This window comes from Haemaphysalis longicornis, unplaced genomic scaffold (assembly GCF_048455015.1).
Source record: "Haemaphysalis longicornis isolate Haplotype H1 unplaced genomic scaffold, Haemaphysalis longicornis Haplotype H1 scaffold_7, whole genome shotgun sequence".
NCBI classification, from domain to species: domain Eukaryota; kingdom Metazoa; phylum Arthropoda; class Arachnida; order Ixodida; family Ixodidae; genus Haemaphysalis; species Haemaphysalis longicornis.
In genome coordinates, this window is record NW_027526422.1 from 148,096,030 (window position 1) to 148,113,309 (window position 17,280).

The following is a 17,280-nucleotide window of genomic DNA, read 5'->3' on the forward strand; positions in this document are numbered from 1 at the left end:
GAACTATATTATCTCGGCTGATACATGGCCGGCGTACGCCATATTGGGTGGAAGTTGGTGCGTACGGGACTGTGACTGGAGCAACTGGAGGTGTTCGTCATTCAAACGTTTTTCGTGAGGAGCGTGTGGCCAAACTCCGGCGCGAAGGAGCTGGTTCCCGAGCCACAATGACGCAACTACTACCGATACGGTTTCAGGAGCATTTACAGGTAAGCCAGTGGCCGCCGATGCTTTTCCCCGTGCTATAAGCCTAGTGCAGAAGTCATCAACCGGTATTAGGCCTAATGTGTGCGCATAGTCGCGTGGAGTCATTGGCAGACCTTTAAGAAAACGCTCTCGCTCGTTTGGCTCCGCTGGCCGTCTGTCGCCGGTGCCCGCCGGCGACAATTCGAGACACCGGTTTGGCGTATTTTTCCTGCTTCGTGGCCATTGAGGGGCGCAGACGAGCGGCTCCGATACGCCCCCCCCCCTCCGCCAAGCTCAACCCGAGAGAAAGCACTGACGCCCGCAAAGATGACAGCGGTGTTTTGATCCGAAATCGGCCACCGTGGGGTCGTCATTGCTGTGAAATTTTCAAAATTTCAATGCCCTTCGGTTAGGCACCGTCGGATGGTGCCTCCTCCTGCACGATGTGCCGTGGCCAACGCGTTAGCGGAGGGAGCCGAAAACGAAAACGGGTTCTCTGAGCCACGGATACCTCCCTTCGGCTATCGAAAGGCCGGTCGCTGGTAGCCACGTACTGTGTGCAGTGGGTTTTTCGTTCGCCGCGGAGCAATATCGCCGTCCGGGGACCGAGAAACGTTAGTTTCGGACCCTCGGTTTGAGTTTCGGACCGCGGGGCGGAGGAAACTAGGCCGGGGTCGACCGTGAGCGAAGGGTATCGATCTTGACCGGCCGCCCGCCCTCATTTCCGTTGCCGTTCTTCACCGCTGCGCCGTTACCCAAAAGCTCCGGTTCTCAGCGAAGTATGTAAACATTGCAACGCGACCCGAGCTGGCTGGTGGGGTCCGGAGTCGGGCGGAAATAACGGTGGTCCTTCGAGAGCCACGCCGGCTGACGCAACCTTGTTTTTGGTAAACTCTCACGTGCTCGTAGCTCTTTCTTATTTCGGTTCTTCGCCCGGGCCCAAAAATATCACTGTTGCGTATTATCGAGGGGACGAGGCGCACGTTATGGGCAGCTCACGTGAGCCACGATTCGCTCGCCTTGGTGGCAGTCCGGAAGGAACTGGCCCAGCCACGTTTTCCCGTTAACTCCGCCCTGTAGGGAACAAGAAAGTGGTTTTGAATAAAGCAGGAGGGTTCAACGGCCTGCTCTCTACGTTGCCCCCTCTACCCCCCCTTTTTACGCGACTTGGAAGAGCTTGCTTGGCTTGCCACCGTGTCTTCTGGGAGAATCTCCCAGCCTCGCTTTTGTTTTTTTACGCTCTGCTACCTTCCTTTGAAACTCATCGGCAGCGGGGCATTGTCGGCGGTTATTGTGCTGTCAGCGTGCTTGCCGGTGGCTCGCCGCTTCCTACCGGCGTGCCGCAGCACGGAGCTCCTCTCCGCCGCCTCTTGCGTGTAGCGATGTTGTTACCCGTGCACTCTCCCCGGGCAGTTAAGTCGTCGAAGACTCATTTTCTGCTGCACTTTTGGCGGAGAGAGTCGGCTTAGCAGTTCCTGCTTCCAGCAGGTTTCCTCGCCGAAAATCTGGGCCAGCCGACGCGGCGCTTGTTTTGGTTTCGGGCGCGTGGACTGTCGTCTGCTACTGCACGCTTGGTCGCCCGATAGCGGCCGGCCGGCGGGTTCCTCCCTTTCACGCCTTCTACCCCGCACCTGCCGCATCTCGGACGCGTGCGTGTAGACAGGTGCACGGCGAGTGCTTTAAGTGCGCTCCCCCGAAGTGCTTGTTGCTCTCTGTTCTCGTCTGCCGCGGGCGGGAGGGTTTTTGGGCGAGTTAGTCTCGTTGCACTGTGCTTCCTGGACTGCCTGTAGATAGATGCCTGTGTTTCGAACCGCGTCGATACTTTTGCTGGCCTGCACCGGAACCACCCACGAATTCACCAGGAACGGTTCAGCAGAATGGCCAATAAGTGGTCTATGTGAAGCTGTGCACCACTGTGTTGCAGAAAAATAACTGTAGCTTAATCGTAATCTATTACTCCCTTCCTCTGCTCTTGTGCCATAACTCTTCCTGAAGCTAATCATTATCAGTGTCGGGAGTGCTATTCCAGATCTTAGAAGAGATTGGATTCCCACACGGAAATGGTCATCTTTTGTCTTTCTCCCCACGATCTTGCATTTTCGCACGGTTAGGCAGAGCATGTTACAGTTGCTGTCGTGATTCATGTGCGTTGAGGTTTCCCTGATCCATGCTGAAGAAACTTGTTCCTCAGTTTGATATTTTTCCCAGTTTGTGTTACTTTTGTACCAATCATTCATTGTTTATGAAAAAGAGCATTGCAAGCTTGAACAGATTGGTGCCACTTTGTGAGAGCAGCGAATTTAAAATTTTTATATGCACTATCAGCATAAATGCCTTAGTCACCGTTTATTTGAGATGCACTCTGCTTGAGGGTGGCTGTAAAATGTCTCGCTCGCAGTGTGCGAGGGTGGGCAAGTAATAGTGTCGGACTGAGGGGTCCGCCCCCTCGGGAGGCTGCGGGCTTGGGTTGCAGCCAGCCGCAGCTCCCCTGTGACGGCCAGGGGCAGGCACGGGCATCCGTTTCTCTCTCCTCCCGCCCCCTTCGCACACTCTTCCTTTCATGGCCGGTGGTCTGCACAGCTGTGCATCCTTCGGGTGCTTGGGCAGGAGATATTGGGTCTGCGCAATTCTGTTTAGATTTGTGGGTGACTAGAATGTCCAGTGGAAGGTGTAGGCTATTGATTGATTGTGGGGGTCTAACGTGCTGACGCTGCACAGGCAATGAGGCGTGCTGTAGTGGAGGGATTAATTTTGAACATCTGGGGATCGGTAACGTGCGCTGACATCTCTCACATGGACGTTTTTACTTTTCGCTTCCATCAGAAAGGCGGTCACGGCAGCCGGGAATCGAACCCACGACCTAAGATGTAGGCGGGGAGAGCCGTTTGGAACATTGAGTGTGATTGGCACAAGCCAAGATTCGATGGGGATGGCAGACTAAGACTTCAGCAACAGTGCAAGACAAATTTGCTGTGTGCTCGTGAAGGCGGGAGCAGCTAATCAGTTGCATCTTTGCATTTGCGTATGGTTGGTTTGGTTGCTTTTTGATCACCTTGTAGGTAAGAAACAAATTGGAAGGAACTTTTGTCTCTGAGCAAGGCCCTTCTGGTCTCCTAAAAAGTGTGCTGCGCCAGGAATAAATGCTGTGCCACACTATACCAAGGAAGCTGAGCATGTCGGTTTGTGTCAACCCACCGCGGTGGCTCAGTGGCTAAGGCCTTGCGCTGCTGAGCACAAGGTCGCGGGTTCGATTCCCGGCCGCGGCGGCCGCTTTTCTGATGGAGGCGAAAAGCAAAAGCGCCCGTGTGTAGGAGATTTCGGCGCACGATAAAGATCCCCAGGTGGTCAAAATTAATCCGGAGCCCTCCACTACGGCGCGCCTCATCGCCTGCGTTGCGTCGGCGCATTAAACCCCACAATCAATCATGTCAGTTTGTGTCGCCTAATTTCCAGCCTGTCTTTATTGAGGAAGCAAGGTTGGTGGACAAATGTCTTCATTCGGGAAGCAGTCCCAAGTCTTGCTGGATGGGACAGTAGTAGCAGGAAAAATGAACCAGAGGGGTTTGTTTGATAATGCGGGTGCCTTGAAAGTGGTGGATTTTTCACTTGGTGTTGGGTTCATAATTTCAGTTCAGGGCCAGATATCTCATGTTGAACCAGTGGTTCCCGTAGCTTTGGTTTGTGTAAAATTTGTGCGAGGCCGTTAAAATAGCCGCTGTGCTGGGGTGGTTGCGATCTTGGTAAACGATTACTGACACTAAAGTTTGATTTATAAACACCGATATGGTTCTATAAACATGCCTTCTTATGATTACAAGCATCAAACATTGGCCAATTTTAAATTGATATGATTGCCAGTTTTGAAATAGGGAAATCAGCATAGCCCAGTTGCTTTGTGACATTGGGCTCGCTTAGGGAAGTGTGATAAGCTTCTGGCCTGTCAAACAATCGACCTGTCCTTACCCTCTTAGGCAGGCATATTAGTAATGAAACTGATAACCCCTGCATGGAAGAAAATTGCAGAAAATAAAATTTTTGGTGGGGCTTGTGGCGTTTTTTGTCCTCTTATGCTTTACTGGCCTGAACTCTGGCCAGTGTCACTAGCTGGATGTGGGAGAAATATTTTGTTCAGCAAGGGGGATCAGGCATTGAGGCAATTGAGAACGGAAGCAAAGACAGATGGCGGCTTGCTTGGACAGGAAATGTCCCTAGCACCCTCCTCACTTTTCCCCATGATCTCGGTGGCCGAAACTGAAGTTGATGCCATGAATGGGGCTGCAATTCATTATCAGCGTGTTTGCCACTTTTACTTTATGGGGTAGTATAGTAGTATGGACACATCAGAGAAAAAGAAAAAACTTGACATACAGATTTGGTGTCACTAAGGCTCACTGGATGTGCATTCAAGTTTATAAGTGCTTTCACTGCGTATCTTTTAGTGTTTTACTTGCAGACTGTGAAAGAATATCTTTAGAGATTCATCTTAGCTTATCCTGTGTAACTGCACAGATTAGATAGGAAGTCTAATGAAATCGGCTGCGGCTGAAATTCCGCCGCGCTGTGCTTTATTGGCACTTGATCCAGGAACCCTTATCTCGCGATTGTCTGTTGGACTTGTTATCACTGTCTGTTGCTGGCAAGGCAATTTCCTAATCTGGCTCGCAGAAATCAAAGGGGTTGAGTGAAAATGCTGGGAACAGTGCACTCTTCTCCCCCTCGCTAGCTGCTGAAGAATGTCTTTCTATGATTGATGCGTTGCTGGCTGCACAATGGCCGGACGATTTCACTCGAGCCATTTGCCAGGGCAAATCTGGGTGGCACCCAAAGAGGAGTGGCTCTTGGGGCTTCAAGTGACAACGTTGTTGCGTGGGTTATGTAGGTGGATGTGCCGTGGATGTGGTCAGTGGCTGTCCTTTTGTAAACCACTTTGAGGCAGAAAATAATTTCCTCTTGAAGGAAGGTCTCTAGCTAGGGTCGTTAGTAGCCTCTGTCAGGAGTTGTATTGGCAGGGGGTTGTGCATGGCTGTTCTCTTGCTGTGCATCTCAGACCCAGCCAGCCAGACTTGTTAGGTGCAAAAGCACCTTAGGGGCTTGAGCTGTCGGCATCTCATGTCGTTGTTTGTCGTATTCTTGTGTGGTCACAGTACTAACACGGGGACACTGGTTTTCCAACGCCTCGGGCTAGAACTTAGCACGTACTGAACGAACGCACCGGGACACTCAATTTCCAACGCCTTGCGCTAGAACGTTTCATCTCCATAGGCAATAACGCCTGCTAAAAGAACACACTGGGACACTCGTTTTCGCTTGCACTTGCTTGCTTGCTTCTATTTCGTTCCATACTTGACTCGCTCTAGCTTTAAAATTTGCGGTTCTTCGTTTCAAATTTCACTTCTCAGTCTTGGTAATTGGGCTGCTGCGTATATCAGTGCGTGCCGTGTGGCAAGAGAAGGATTAGTCTTTAAAGGGACACTGAAGTGAATTTGTCAAGCTCTCGTTCTTGCTTGCACTGTGTAGACTGGCTCAAATTAGCACACTTTTCATCGTTTATCCGGTTGACAAATCGGTAATTATTTTACAAAGCGCGAAAGAAGAAAAACTACCATGTGCGGTTTGCGGCGGCCGCACAAACTAAGCTGTGACGTTGGGAGGAGGGGGCGCCGTGATTGGACGATGCCCAAGGTTAGCAATCAAACAAGTTTCGGTTTCGGTCTGTAAAACAACATATTTGACATTCGATGGCGTCGTTGGATGGGCATTCTCAATATCCCAGTTATCGTAGTACCGCGCTCCTGCCATGTTGTCGGCTGTAAAATGCACAAGATAAGCCTCCCAGGACGGCTTGGAATCATAGCATTCACTATCTGAGGCCTACGCAGTGCATGAACGCCCTCCGCGTCCCCGCAGACGCTCAAATGCATGCGCTTTTCCCCCATATTTGGAGCGTGCCTCGCTCATGCCTGTATCGTAAAAAGCGTGTTCGCACCAGGCCAAGGGTCTGTTGATTCTGGCCTGTGCCCACTGCCCGCAAGCAGTCGGTGCTTATGGCAACAGCACGCCAACGAGAACTCGCTAGCGCGGCAGTGCCAGCCTGCGCGAGTTCTGTGGACTAGTTCATGGAGCAATGAACGTTGCAGCCCAAAAATAAAGGTGAACTCAGTATAGAAAACATCGGCGAAAAACAAAAAAAGTTAACTCGTAAAAAAAAAAGCATGTACCCGCGGCGATTCGAACTTGTGACTGGCAAAACACTTGCGATGACATACCTAGCACCCCAGACGACTAGGCCACAGGGGGCTGCTGGCGGCGATGGAAAAGATAAGGTGTATAATGTATAACCAGTTTACACTTTTATTTAGTTTTAGTATTTCAAGCAGCTTAGGTGACTATTTGTTGTATTGCACTTGTGCAGTAAGCATCCCCCGAGTTTCCACAATAGCTCACGTCTAGCAATTGCATTTCGTAGACGGGGAAAGCGTTCGCAGATGCGTAGTCGTTTTGCTGACCGCTCTGCTTGTTCGCCCAGCGCAAAAAAGTGCTTCCCGCACCCTAGTTTTACGCTGTACGGTAAAAATATCAGTTGATTTTATTTCCTTAGTACCTATATTGACTTCGCTCACTCTTCTCCCCCTTCAAGAGGCCTTATATTTCCCTACTGGCGTACCAGTCAGCGAAGCGTCGCATGTGCGCTTGTGCAGCGCTTGTGTGAAACGACCTTGACTTGGAGCTAGATACAGTGTACAAACTAACGAAGTAAATAAAGGTGCATTCTTCCATTCCCAAACGTGTTGTGGCTTAGTTTCAACTGATCGAGCGAATTGCGACGACCCGTTGGCGGCCGGCGGACTAAATGGTGGGCCGACTGACTCGGTCGCGGAAGGTCGGCGAGCCGTGCAGTAGCGCAGCCAATTGTCAGCTCCTCTCCTGCTGACGTCACACGAAAACGCCACAGAAAATGGGCGAGCGTAAAGAGAGGAGGACAGCATTTTCGAATTGATTTTTCTACTAAATAAATTCGCGTAAACGCGCACAGAGTGGTCGAAACAGGGCCCAGGGACTCCGGACTACAGTTTGCGCTCGTAATCCCGCATTGTTTACAAATCACTTCAGTGTCCCTTTAAATACACTTGTACACTGCATGCTTCGACCATCTTCATGTTTCACGCTAGTGGAGATGGCCCGGGATTTCTTTTTATTAGGTTCGCAAGTTTGTTGATAAAGAGGAATGAATCTAAGCGAGCACCACAATAGTTTCACCGCACTTTTTGTCTACTGTGGGCTGTCATGGTTTTAGGGCGAGCTGTTATGGCATTCATATGCAAAAGAAGTTGGTGTATGCTTGCCCTAGCGTTCTTGTCTTACCTGAAGGGGAGACTGCAAAAACAACTGGGCCTGTTTCAAGGAGTTGCCAGAGTGGTTCAATGGCTGTGTTCTTGTTAATGGGAACAAAGTTGTGCATACGGCTCCTGGCTACTGTGGCTGGTGTTCTGAAAAGGTTGGAAAACAGCCTGTGCAACTTTCACTTTGGGCTTTATAACTTCGGTGTAGATTTTGTCCTCCAAACCACCAGTTTTGACTCTAACCCTTTTCAGTAAAAAACCTTTACCCACTTTCCAGCTGTCCCGATCCGAACATATTTTTGCCTGTTTCCGGTGCTGCGGAGAAAAACAAACTGTGAAAGAAACTTGCAGGATATTTGTTTTTTCTCTGGCATTCTGCACGAAACTTCTTTGCTGACATTTGAGCCCTCTCTTCTGTCATCACTATCACTGTCATCACTATCTGATGGAGGCACGTAAAACTCTTCTTCACTGTGAAGTCATCATCGCTTTCACTAAATGCACCAGCGTAAAACGCACATGTTGAAAAAGTGGCCGTGCTCCTCAGCGAACAATGTGCAACTGAGAATTCTCTGGGATCCAGAAGGCCGGTGCTGAAGCTTTTACAAAGTTCACTTATCCCTCAAGGTGTATCATGCATGGAAATATAGTGTGTGCTATCCTTCATGAGATGGCGGATCATATTTACAAAGAATGCGCGTGCGTCGCAGTGAAAAAAAAAACCCGCGAAATTGAACCCCAACACCCTTGCGTTGCATTGTTGGGACAACGGGTTAAAAGTAGTACTGACTCGAAATTTAAAAGCTAAGGTAACTATGTGAAGCGCTTCCTTTTTATATAGAGATATCTGCCAGCAAGTTTCAACAGTAACTTCTCAGTATAACATATTTTAAATTCATTTTAATCTTTGCCCACACAAGAAAGCCCAGAACTGATACCCTTTCAGCGTCGGCATCAGCATGACTTTATCTACTCCTGGCCCCAAACTGCCCACGGTAGGGCTCCCATGACGTGGCCAACGCGCTGGCTGCGGTTGGTGCGCACTGCTCCACCGTGCATGTTTGCGTCATTTTTGGGACCGACTTGGTGCTGTTCGGGTGTATGGAGATGATGGAGACCACAGCTAGTCTGGGCGTTGCACACACACTTAAGCGTGCATCCAGACTGGCAGTGGTGCAACAATAATGGTGACGTCAGGAATGCCGTCTGTAATGGCAGCTGCCCCGGTGTTCGTTTTGTTGAAACCGAAAGTGACACGGATAAATGAGGCTGTAATAATTAATGCTGCGATTGACCATCTAATGTGCCAATCTGATATGGTAGGCACCCAGAGCAGGGAAAAAAACAACACTGAAATTTCGTGTCAGTACTCCTTTAAGGGACACTGGTCTTTAGGACCGAAAAATTGCCAAAAAATCAATTTTCTGTATTAATTTTATTTGCAGTCTACAGGTCCCAAAGAATGTACCTGCAAAATATCATAGCTGTATCATAAGTATTCACAAAGCTGTTACCCTTTGAAGTCTCCTAAATGACCATTTTTGCCTATGTTTGCAAACTTTGTGCCCTGTTTTTTCAGAACCAATTTTTTTCCCACATGGTCAGCTGTCGGGTACAATATCTTGGGATGTACTGGTTCGATTTACATCATTTTTGCTGCATTTGAAAGCTTATGAACTGAACAGTGCAATAAAACCACAATAATATAGAATGTCTTTTTGCTGGCACAAGATTTTATGCCGTCCGTTTTACGAAAGCATTGCTAATCCATGACCTGACATTTAACAAGTTTACAGTGTTTGCAGAAACCATGCTAAAATTACTGCAGTGGTATAGTTGCACTCCCTGGTCCTTCTAGAGCACAAAGGGATAAAAGCTATTTGAGTATTTCATAGGTACATAATGAAAAAATTGCCCGAAACGGAGTGGCATAACATGTTGCACAACTCTAAACTTACACCCCATAGAGGAAAACTGACTGCATATTTGTGCTCAGGATGTTGAAATACACTCAGTGTGTAAATCTCAAGCACATAGGTTAAAAAATAACAAATGTCCGAAGACCAGTGTCCCCCCTTAAATTTTGAGCAGCACATGGCCATCCCAGGGTTACGTTGGATGTACCAGTGCAATTTTACTGTCAGTTCCAAAGGAGCAGTTGTAAGGTGCCACACTGGTGTATCTACGGTGCATCACTACCTCTGCGCAGATAGGTGCTTTTTTGTTTGTTTGAATTTGAAAGGAGTAAACAGTATGCAAACCCCAGTGACACTGGAATTGGCAGCTTAGTGTTTCCAAAATGAGTGATTCATTTGCTGCAAAGGCTAAACTGGTAGAAACCGCTCATGGCATAGTGACTTAGGGTGTGGCAGTCTTGGTCTATGTGAAGTCTCTTTGCTTGCGTGAACTGTGAGCTTCTCACTCTTGCCTTTCTGTGGTGGGCGAGTGAGTGTTGCCGAATGCTGGTGACAGTTGAGGATTATGAAATTCTGTTTCAGACTTTTTAATTAGGAGTTAATCAAAAGCAGCGATAAGGCGATCATCAGAACCCGAAGATCGGTCAGTTTGTTGTGCCGACGTAGTCTTGCTATCTGCTGTGCATCTACTCCTAGATAGCACTCGCATGCAGTTTTTCTTGGTCTGTCCCCCGCATTTGCAGCCAGTGTACATCCACATTTGTGGCCACATGTGTCGCAGGCAGGGGGATGTTTGGTACAGTTGTCACTCCACCGGAGCCCTATTTGTGCAGAATGGGCCCCGTAGTTGAAATTTGTAAATTGTTTTGTGCATACAAAGAGTGGTGTCAAGAGAGCCGTCCCCCCCCTCATGGTTTGCCTCCCCCCCCCTGGATCGCAGCTCACCAACATCGGGATCAATGCGGCCAACGTGGGCTTCAACACGCTCACCATGGAGTCGGACAAGTTCATCTGCGTGCGCGAGAAGGTGGGCGACGCAGCGCAGGTGGTCATTGTGGACATGGCCACGCCCACGAGCCCCATCCGGCGGCCCATCTCGGCTGACTCGGCCATCATGAACCCGGCGTCGCGGGTGATCGCCCTCAAGGCGTCGCGCACCCTGCAGATCTTCAACATCGAGATGAAGAGCAAGGTCAAGGCGCACACCATGACCGAGGACGTGGTCTTCTGGAAGTGGATCAATGTCAACACCATCGCCCTGGTCACCGAGGGGGCCGTCTACCACTGGAGCATGGAGGGTGAGCGCCTAGCATTCTTTCCAGGCTGGACGAGGGTTCCTGAACGTGCACTGGTTGTGAAACTATGCTCTGGTATCTGGTTGGCGCAAACACCCCTGCTGCTTTGGTGAAGCTGAGAGGGGCAAGTGTGTGGTTGCGGCACCTAGGGGACAAAAAGTGAACTTTGCTTAACGGTCGGTTAATAGCACAGTTTAATCAAGTAAAGCTTGCTGTCCAAATGAGGAAACATGAAATTACTCCTCTTCCATCCCCACTTCCCACCCCTGAGCTGTGTGAGCACCTGGTGACTAACAGCAATCTGGATGTCCAGACACTTTTGGCCTCCAGGGTGAAGGCTGCCCGCTCATCACAAGGCTTCCTGGAATAGGCTACCACTTCTATTTCTCTGTAATGCTGTCGTATGTTTCGACATCTTTTTTGCGACTTTCAGCAGCAGCCACGAGTGCTTGAGTACTTTCTGTCGGCATATGGCCGGCTGGTCAGCTTGCCCCATACTTGGCCCTGTTTGCTACCCGTGCTCAGGGGCCAACCGTGGACCGGTTTTTGATGATTGGGGCCTACGAAAAGTTCTGCAACTGTTGTATAGTGAGCAACTCTGGTTAGAGGTAGTGTCCTTTGTGTGGTTGTGGTAATAAGGTAAGGGCTGCAGCCTGAAACATTCAGACTGGGGTAAATAGTGTACAGCAAGTTTGTGTAGGGCTTCTCGGTAGTTTTTCCTGCTCTTCGTCAAGCTAATGGGGTCATCGGTGTAGGCGAGTTGCTCGGCTGTGTGTCGAAAGGGAACGCTGTGTAACAGGGTCATGGGGCCTTGCCTTCTGTGTGTGCAGGAGACTCGCAGCCCCAGAAGATGTTTGACCGGCACTCGAGCCTGGCCGGCTGCCAGATCATCAACTACCGGACGGACGCCAAGATCCAGTGGCTCCTGCTCATCGGCATCTCTGCCCAGGTGCGCCGCCTTGCCATTGTCTGCATTGAAACCCTCGTAAATGGGTGTGTGCGCCTGGTGGTAACGTGCACTCTCCCCCTCTCCATTGTGTGCAGCAAAACCGGGTAGCGGGGGCCATGCAGCTCTACTCCATGGAGCGCAAAGTGAGCCAGCCCATTGAGGGCCATGCGGCCGCCTTCGCCCAGTTCAAGCTTGAGGGCAACACGGAGCCCTCCACCCTGTTCTGCTTCGCCGTCCGGTCAGCCCACGGGGGCAAGGTATGCTGCCTTCCTATGTGTGCTGTGTGCATGACAGCATGGGCTGTCATCTCTACTATCGGGAGTGTGCAGAAGGAGTGAAGGCCATTCCTACTGACTGTGGTAGACGAGGGAACGGTTTTTCAACCCTGCGGCAGCAGCTGTCTCATGTCATCCTTTGCAGGCAATAGTTGTGGAAGCTGTGGAAGTATTGTCATTAAAAACATAATTAATGCCCTTCCACTCTGAAGGATGACCTGCGAAGCTGCACGCCCTCCACGGAGTACACGAGAAAAAAAAGTTCTTGTAATTTACGACTGCGCATACTTCCTAGTCAATTACCTGAATGAAATTTGGAATGACCCGAGCTCAGTTCCTAGCAAACAAACGTAGAGCTGACTCCTTCCTTCTTGCGTCGTAGGTGTCTTACTCTTCGTGTAACACACCAACCCAATCTACTTTACCACTGAGGACACTGGACAGGTCGCATTGGACTGTTTTACGGTCGCGTTTAAACCTCGCGCCAACACAACGGACATGTCATCAGTAACGGCAGGAAACTTATAGCTGCGCGTGTCCGCCCCCTCCTTCCACTTCTAACCTATGCACGCATAAATTTGCTACCGGTCATGAGTGGATTCTTAGAAGTGGAAGACGCTGTTGAACATGTCACTCTGAAAGCCCTTTAAGCTGCAAAAGTGATATTGGCCCACGTCGACATTCCAAGCGGGCCAGTTGCTGTTTTCCAGGAGGGATTCGCAGCTACTCGACCAGCTGGAACTTAAGGCGGTAATGGCGATGGCAGTGGAGTGGCTTTCCATTGTTTTCACGCCCATTCACACATCTGTTCAGGCTGGCACTTCTTTAGTTTCCACTCTTCCTCCAAGCAAGTGATGTGCGTCCGTTTCATTGAGTTAACATCTCGAGGGCTAAGACCTCTATACCAGTGGACACGCATGTGGGTGTCCATTTCGCTGCCCAGTCGTAGGAATGTTATTGCTTGTGCAACACGCCAACCCGAATCGAAACCGCTTGAGTGCAAGTTCAGCTGACAGGGCGCATTGAGCAATGACTCCCACACTTAAATCTCCCACCACCACGACGGGTGTGTCATCAGTAACGGCATTAACTCTTTCGTTACGGCGGAAAAATGGCCGATTTTAAGTGCTTCCACAAAACGTTTTTCTTCTCTTGAGCTACTGGACACACGTAATCTTGCTATGCATGAAATTGTAGCTTATAGATTGCTCTTCGAAACACAAAGCATCAGTTTTGTTAAAAGTACAATTACTTACAGTTTATTTGTGAAGTAATCAGAAAAAAGCCCCCAAGAAAAGTATACTAAAAACACAAATCGGCACTTTTACCGAGACTAAAAATTATTTCAGGTATTTTAAGATATACAAATTGTTCCTACGTTCCTTGGCTATGATTCAATATATAAATCAACAGTCTACACCAAGTTTTGGATTTTTGAGGGCCCGTCAACCTAGCGCAACTGACGGCTGTGCCACGCCGCGAGGGCACTCAAGGGTGAGTGAGTCTGTAAAATGTGCATCCAAGTACCGTACTTACCTGATTATAACGCGCACTTTTTTTCCAGAAATATAGGTAGAAAAATCACATGCGCGCTAGAATCGGATTTGAAACCGAAACCGAAACAGCGAAAATTTCGTCCCACCCATCACCATCGCCATGTCAAGATGGCGCTGAAGCTTTTAGCAACAATTTTTCGCACGCAGGAAGCATAGGCGCTTAGGCTTTTCCATCGGAGTTCATACAAATAGTCAGATCGTTCCACTTGCGCGCTTGATAACAGCAATGGCAGCAGCGGCTCTCACGTGTTCAAAACGAGCGGTCGGCTGAAGCGTGCGCCTCTGGAGAAGCTCGCGGGATGGGCGTGTGAGGCGTGGGCCACGATCCCATCGACCATGGTTGAACGTTCGTTCAGAAGTGTGGCATCGCGAACGTGCTTGACGGCACCGAGGACGAGATCTTGTGGTCAGCGGAGAGCGACGAGGAGTGAGATGAGTGAGATTACTTCGGGAAATAAATCACCCGTTTCTATCGCATTTGTTTTTCTTGCTCACACAGTTCCATGCGCGTTACAATCGGAGGTGCAAGTTTTTTCGGTTTTTTGTCAGGAAAATTGGGTGCGCGTTAGAGCCAGGTAATTACGGTATACTCTTTTGTGACCTCGCACAAAATCCTTATCAGTTCGGTGGTAAAAAACAAGAAAAAAAAAAATCGAGCGCTCTCGACAAGCATCGCACCTGAACCCTGCAGCGCTAATCTGACACGAGTTGAAGGTGATAGCGCGATACGGCGCGGTGCATTTGGCAAAATATCCCGCCCGTACGTTCTCGAGACCCTAAACACAAAATCAAAACCGCAGTCGTCAGATAAGAAGCACGTTTTGTTTATAAATACAGCGCGGAGTCACAACGAAATTACCTGCCAGCGCTTGTTGAAGTTCGAGGCACCTGAACCGGAGCTTCGTCTTCCTAACTGAAATCTGAAGATCCCACATCATTGCTTGATCCCTCACTGCTGCTGGAATCAGAAAAATCGACAGCAGGAGCAGCCGAAGTGCTTGCTACAGCAGTCCGACTGTGCGGAGCGCGGCGCGAACCGAACGCCATTTTTCCTCCTCCTCCCCTCCCCCTTCGGTTCAAATTACTCTTGCTACGCCGCCACCACACGAGACACATAAACAAACGAAACCGAAATTGAAAGAGACGTTGCCAATGAACACACCAGATGGCGATAGTTGTCTGTGGAGCGCGGGTTTCAGATTTTGCGGGAGATTTAAAATCATCGGACGCCGGCTTCCGATCGCCTATGGCGCCGTCGTGAAAGAGTTAAGCCACGCGTAAACCTGCACTTGGGGATAGGCGCATATTTAGTCGTGAAATATACTGGCAAAGGGTGAGAGAAAGACTTTAAATACAGAGCTGATTAATGAGGGCCGCAGATGGACAATCTCTCTTAATATGGCTTTCAAGCTGAAGAATTGTGTGGTCAAGCCGCGTAATTCTTGAAGAAATTTGGTGGTTTGACATTATTAAAGGCCTCAAATTAGCCTCCACATGATGTAAAAACACCTTGTTAATGATTAGGACCAGCACAATATTGAAGGTAAGCAAGCAATGCGAAAAAAATCCGAAAAATCATGTTCTGACTCGCTATGGCAGCCCTGCTTGCAGGAGTAAGGTACGATGCGGTAGAATAGTGCCCAGAAAGCTTTCACCAAGCCGCCGTCGTGCTATGAAGCGAGTTCAGCACTACGAGCCTACTATATTGCAGCGCCACCTAACAGTTTCGAAAAGAAACAAATTCAGAATACAGTTTTACTAAGCAGCGACACAAGACCTCCGGAAATACAGTTAAACCTCGATGCAACGAACTTCAGTGTAACGAAACTCTCGATGTAACGAACCACGGAATTTTCTGTAACTTCAAGTGTATGCACACCATGTATTTTCACCCTCTCTGTAAGGAAGTCCCGTTTGCCAGAATTTCAATGTAACGAAGTTTCATGGAGAACTAGGCACGAAATTTAGGTTGTAGAGGTAGATTTTGGGAGACGGAAGCGCCGAAATGGGGACTCAATAAAACGCGAACGGCGACACGGGCCGCCCAATGCCGCGGATGCAGCGAGCCGGAGTCTGTGAGTGAGCCCCTTGCCTACAAACTGCGTGGCGTGCATACACGGCTGGCGCACTGTTTCTGTTTCTGTCGGAGCTTAATCGTCTATGCGGGCATCAGCGTTAACTGAATGGAGCGTTTTCTTCCCGCAAAAACTCAAAACGCGTCCCGCCGCAAGCCACAGGTGCGCTGACCCAGCTGCGGAGGCCACCCGCGCGATGCGGGTAGCTCCAGCGACCGCTTCTAACCGCTCGCTGAAACACAATTCGAGGGGCACGCGAGAAAAAAAGCGGATAGTGTGGACGAAATTTTCACTGTAAACGTCGTACGTGCCGCTTACGAAAGCGCCCATCAAATATCCTCTGCGGTGGCCTAATCTCCTTTGGCGTTGCCACCATTGCCGCATGCCGCCGCTTTGCCCTTCGTTTGAGTTCGCTCATGCTTGTTTTGTTTCATTGCTCCAGCAAGCATTTGTGAATCTTTGAGCCTTGCTCGCGTGTTTTCTTTTTCACACCCGCATCCGCGATTGTGCGCGGGTGGCGGCTGAACCAGGGAAGTGACTTGCACTGCGCGCAGCAGTGGGAGGAGCCTGACCAGTTTCGCCAATGGGGAAGTGCACGGACTATGGCGGGAGGTTCAAAGCGCTCGGGGATGCCGGCTCCGCGGCTTACCACCGCGGAGGATTTTTGATGGGCGCTTTCGTAAGCAGCGCATATGAAGTCTTACAGGGAAAATTTCGCTCACGTTATCGGCTTTTTTGCTCGCATGCCCCTCTCGTTTGCCCCTCGAGTTGCGTTTCAGCGAGCGGTCAGAAGCAGTCGCTGGAGCTACCCGCATCGTGCGGGTGGTTCCCGCGACTGTATCAGCGCGCCTAAGGCTTGCGGGGGGGCGCATTTTTGTGGGGACAAAACGCACCATGCGGTTCACGCTGATGCCCTCACAGACGATTAAGCTCCTATAGAAACAGAAACAGTGCGCCGGCCGTATATGCGCGCCACGTTTTCTTTTGCAAGAAGCGCTTCACGGGATGAACACTTTATTATAACCGCGAATTTCAATGTGGCGAAATATTTATGTAACGAAGTAAATTACGAATTTTACCGACTTAGTTACATCGAGGTTTAACTGTACCCTCGTATGAAACTGAAACTGGCCGGTGAACAGCTGGCGGTCTTCAAGGCCATTCGGAAGCGTTCTGCTGTCTGAACTGATCCCGGCGACTTGGTGTTATCTTTTGACTTAAAGTGGAAGCTGTTAGTGCAGAAGTAAGGCGTAGATAGGCGGTAAAAAATCTTAATGTCGCCGGAGCAGGAAAATTTAAACTGATTCTAAAAGTGCAGTGCCTAGACTAGCCACTGGCCACAGTAGGTGTATGAGAAAAGACTACAACATGTCGAAATAGGCAATATAAATCATTGAAAACCGGTGATAGATTTGAATAGGCATGGTAACGAAAGAGTTAATAAGTGTCTACTGTAGACGAAGTTACTCTAGGGAGCTAAAAAGTTGCCCTTAGTTCCCCTTAGTGTGTCTCCCGTACTCATGTCTCTTGTATGCAATGTTGCTAACATTTCGAACATAGGAAAACTAACCAAGCCATTTTCAAATGTCTCTTATGACCGAATGTCTCTTGTGTAACTACGTTTTATTGTACTGTACATAGCTGTTTTCACTGGGCAGACCAGGCAGGTGTTGACAGCCTGCTGTTAT

At 49.4% G+C, this 17,280-nt stretch overlaps 1 protein-coding gene across 1 annotated transcript in view; it reads left to right on the top strand.

The window, feature by feature from the left end:
* Window positions 1-21: 21 nt before the first annotated feature.
* The window catches only part of Chc (clathrin heavy chain), a 35,231-nt gene continuing 17,972 nt past the window's right edge, over window positions 22-17,280 (top strand). The window contains exons 1-4 of the mRNA XM_077679192.1: window positions 22-209; window positions 10,383-10,740; window positions 11,568-11,686; window positions 11,782-11,943. Coding sequence (XP_077535318.1) covers window positions 168-209; window positions 10,383-10,740; window positions 11,568-11,686; window positions 11,782-11,943 — 681 coding nt within the window. The 5' untranslated portion in view covers window positions 22-167. The remainder of the gene's footprint in view (window positions 210-10,382; window positions 10,741-11,567; window positions 11,687-11,781; window positions 11,944-17,280) is intronic.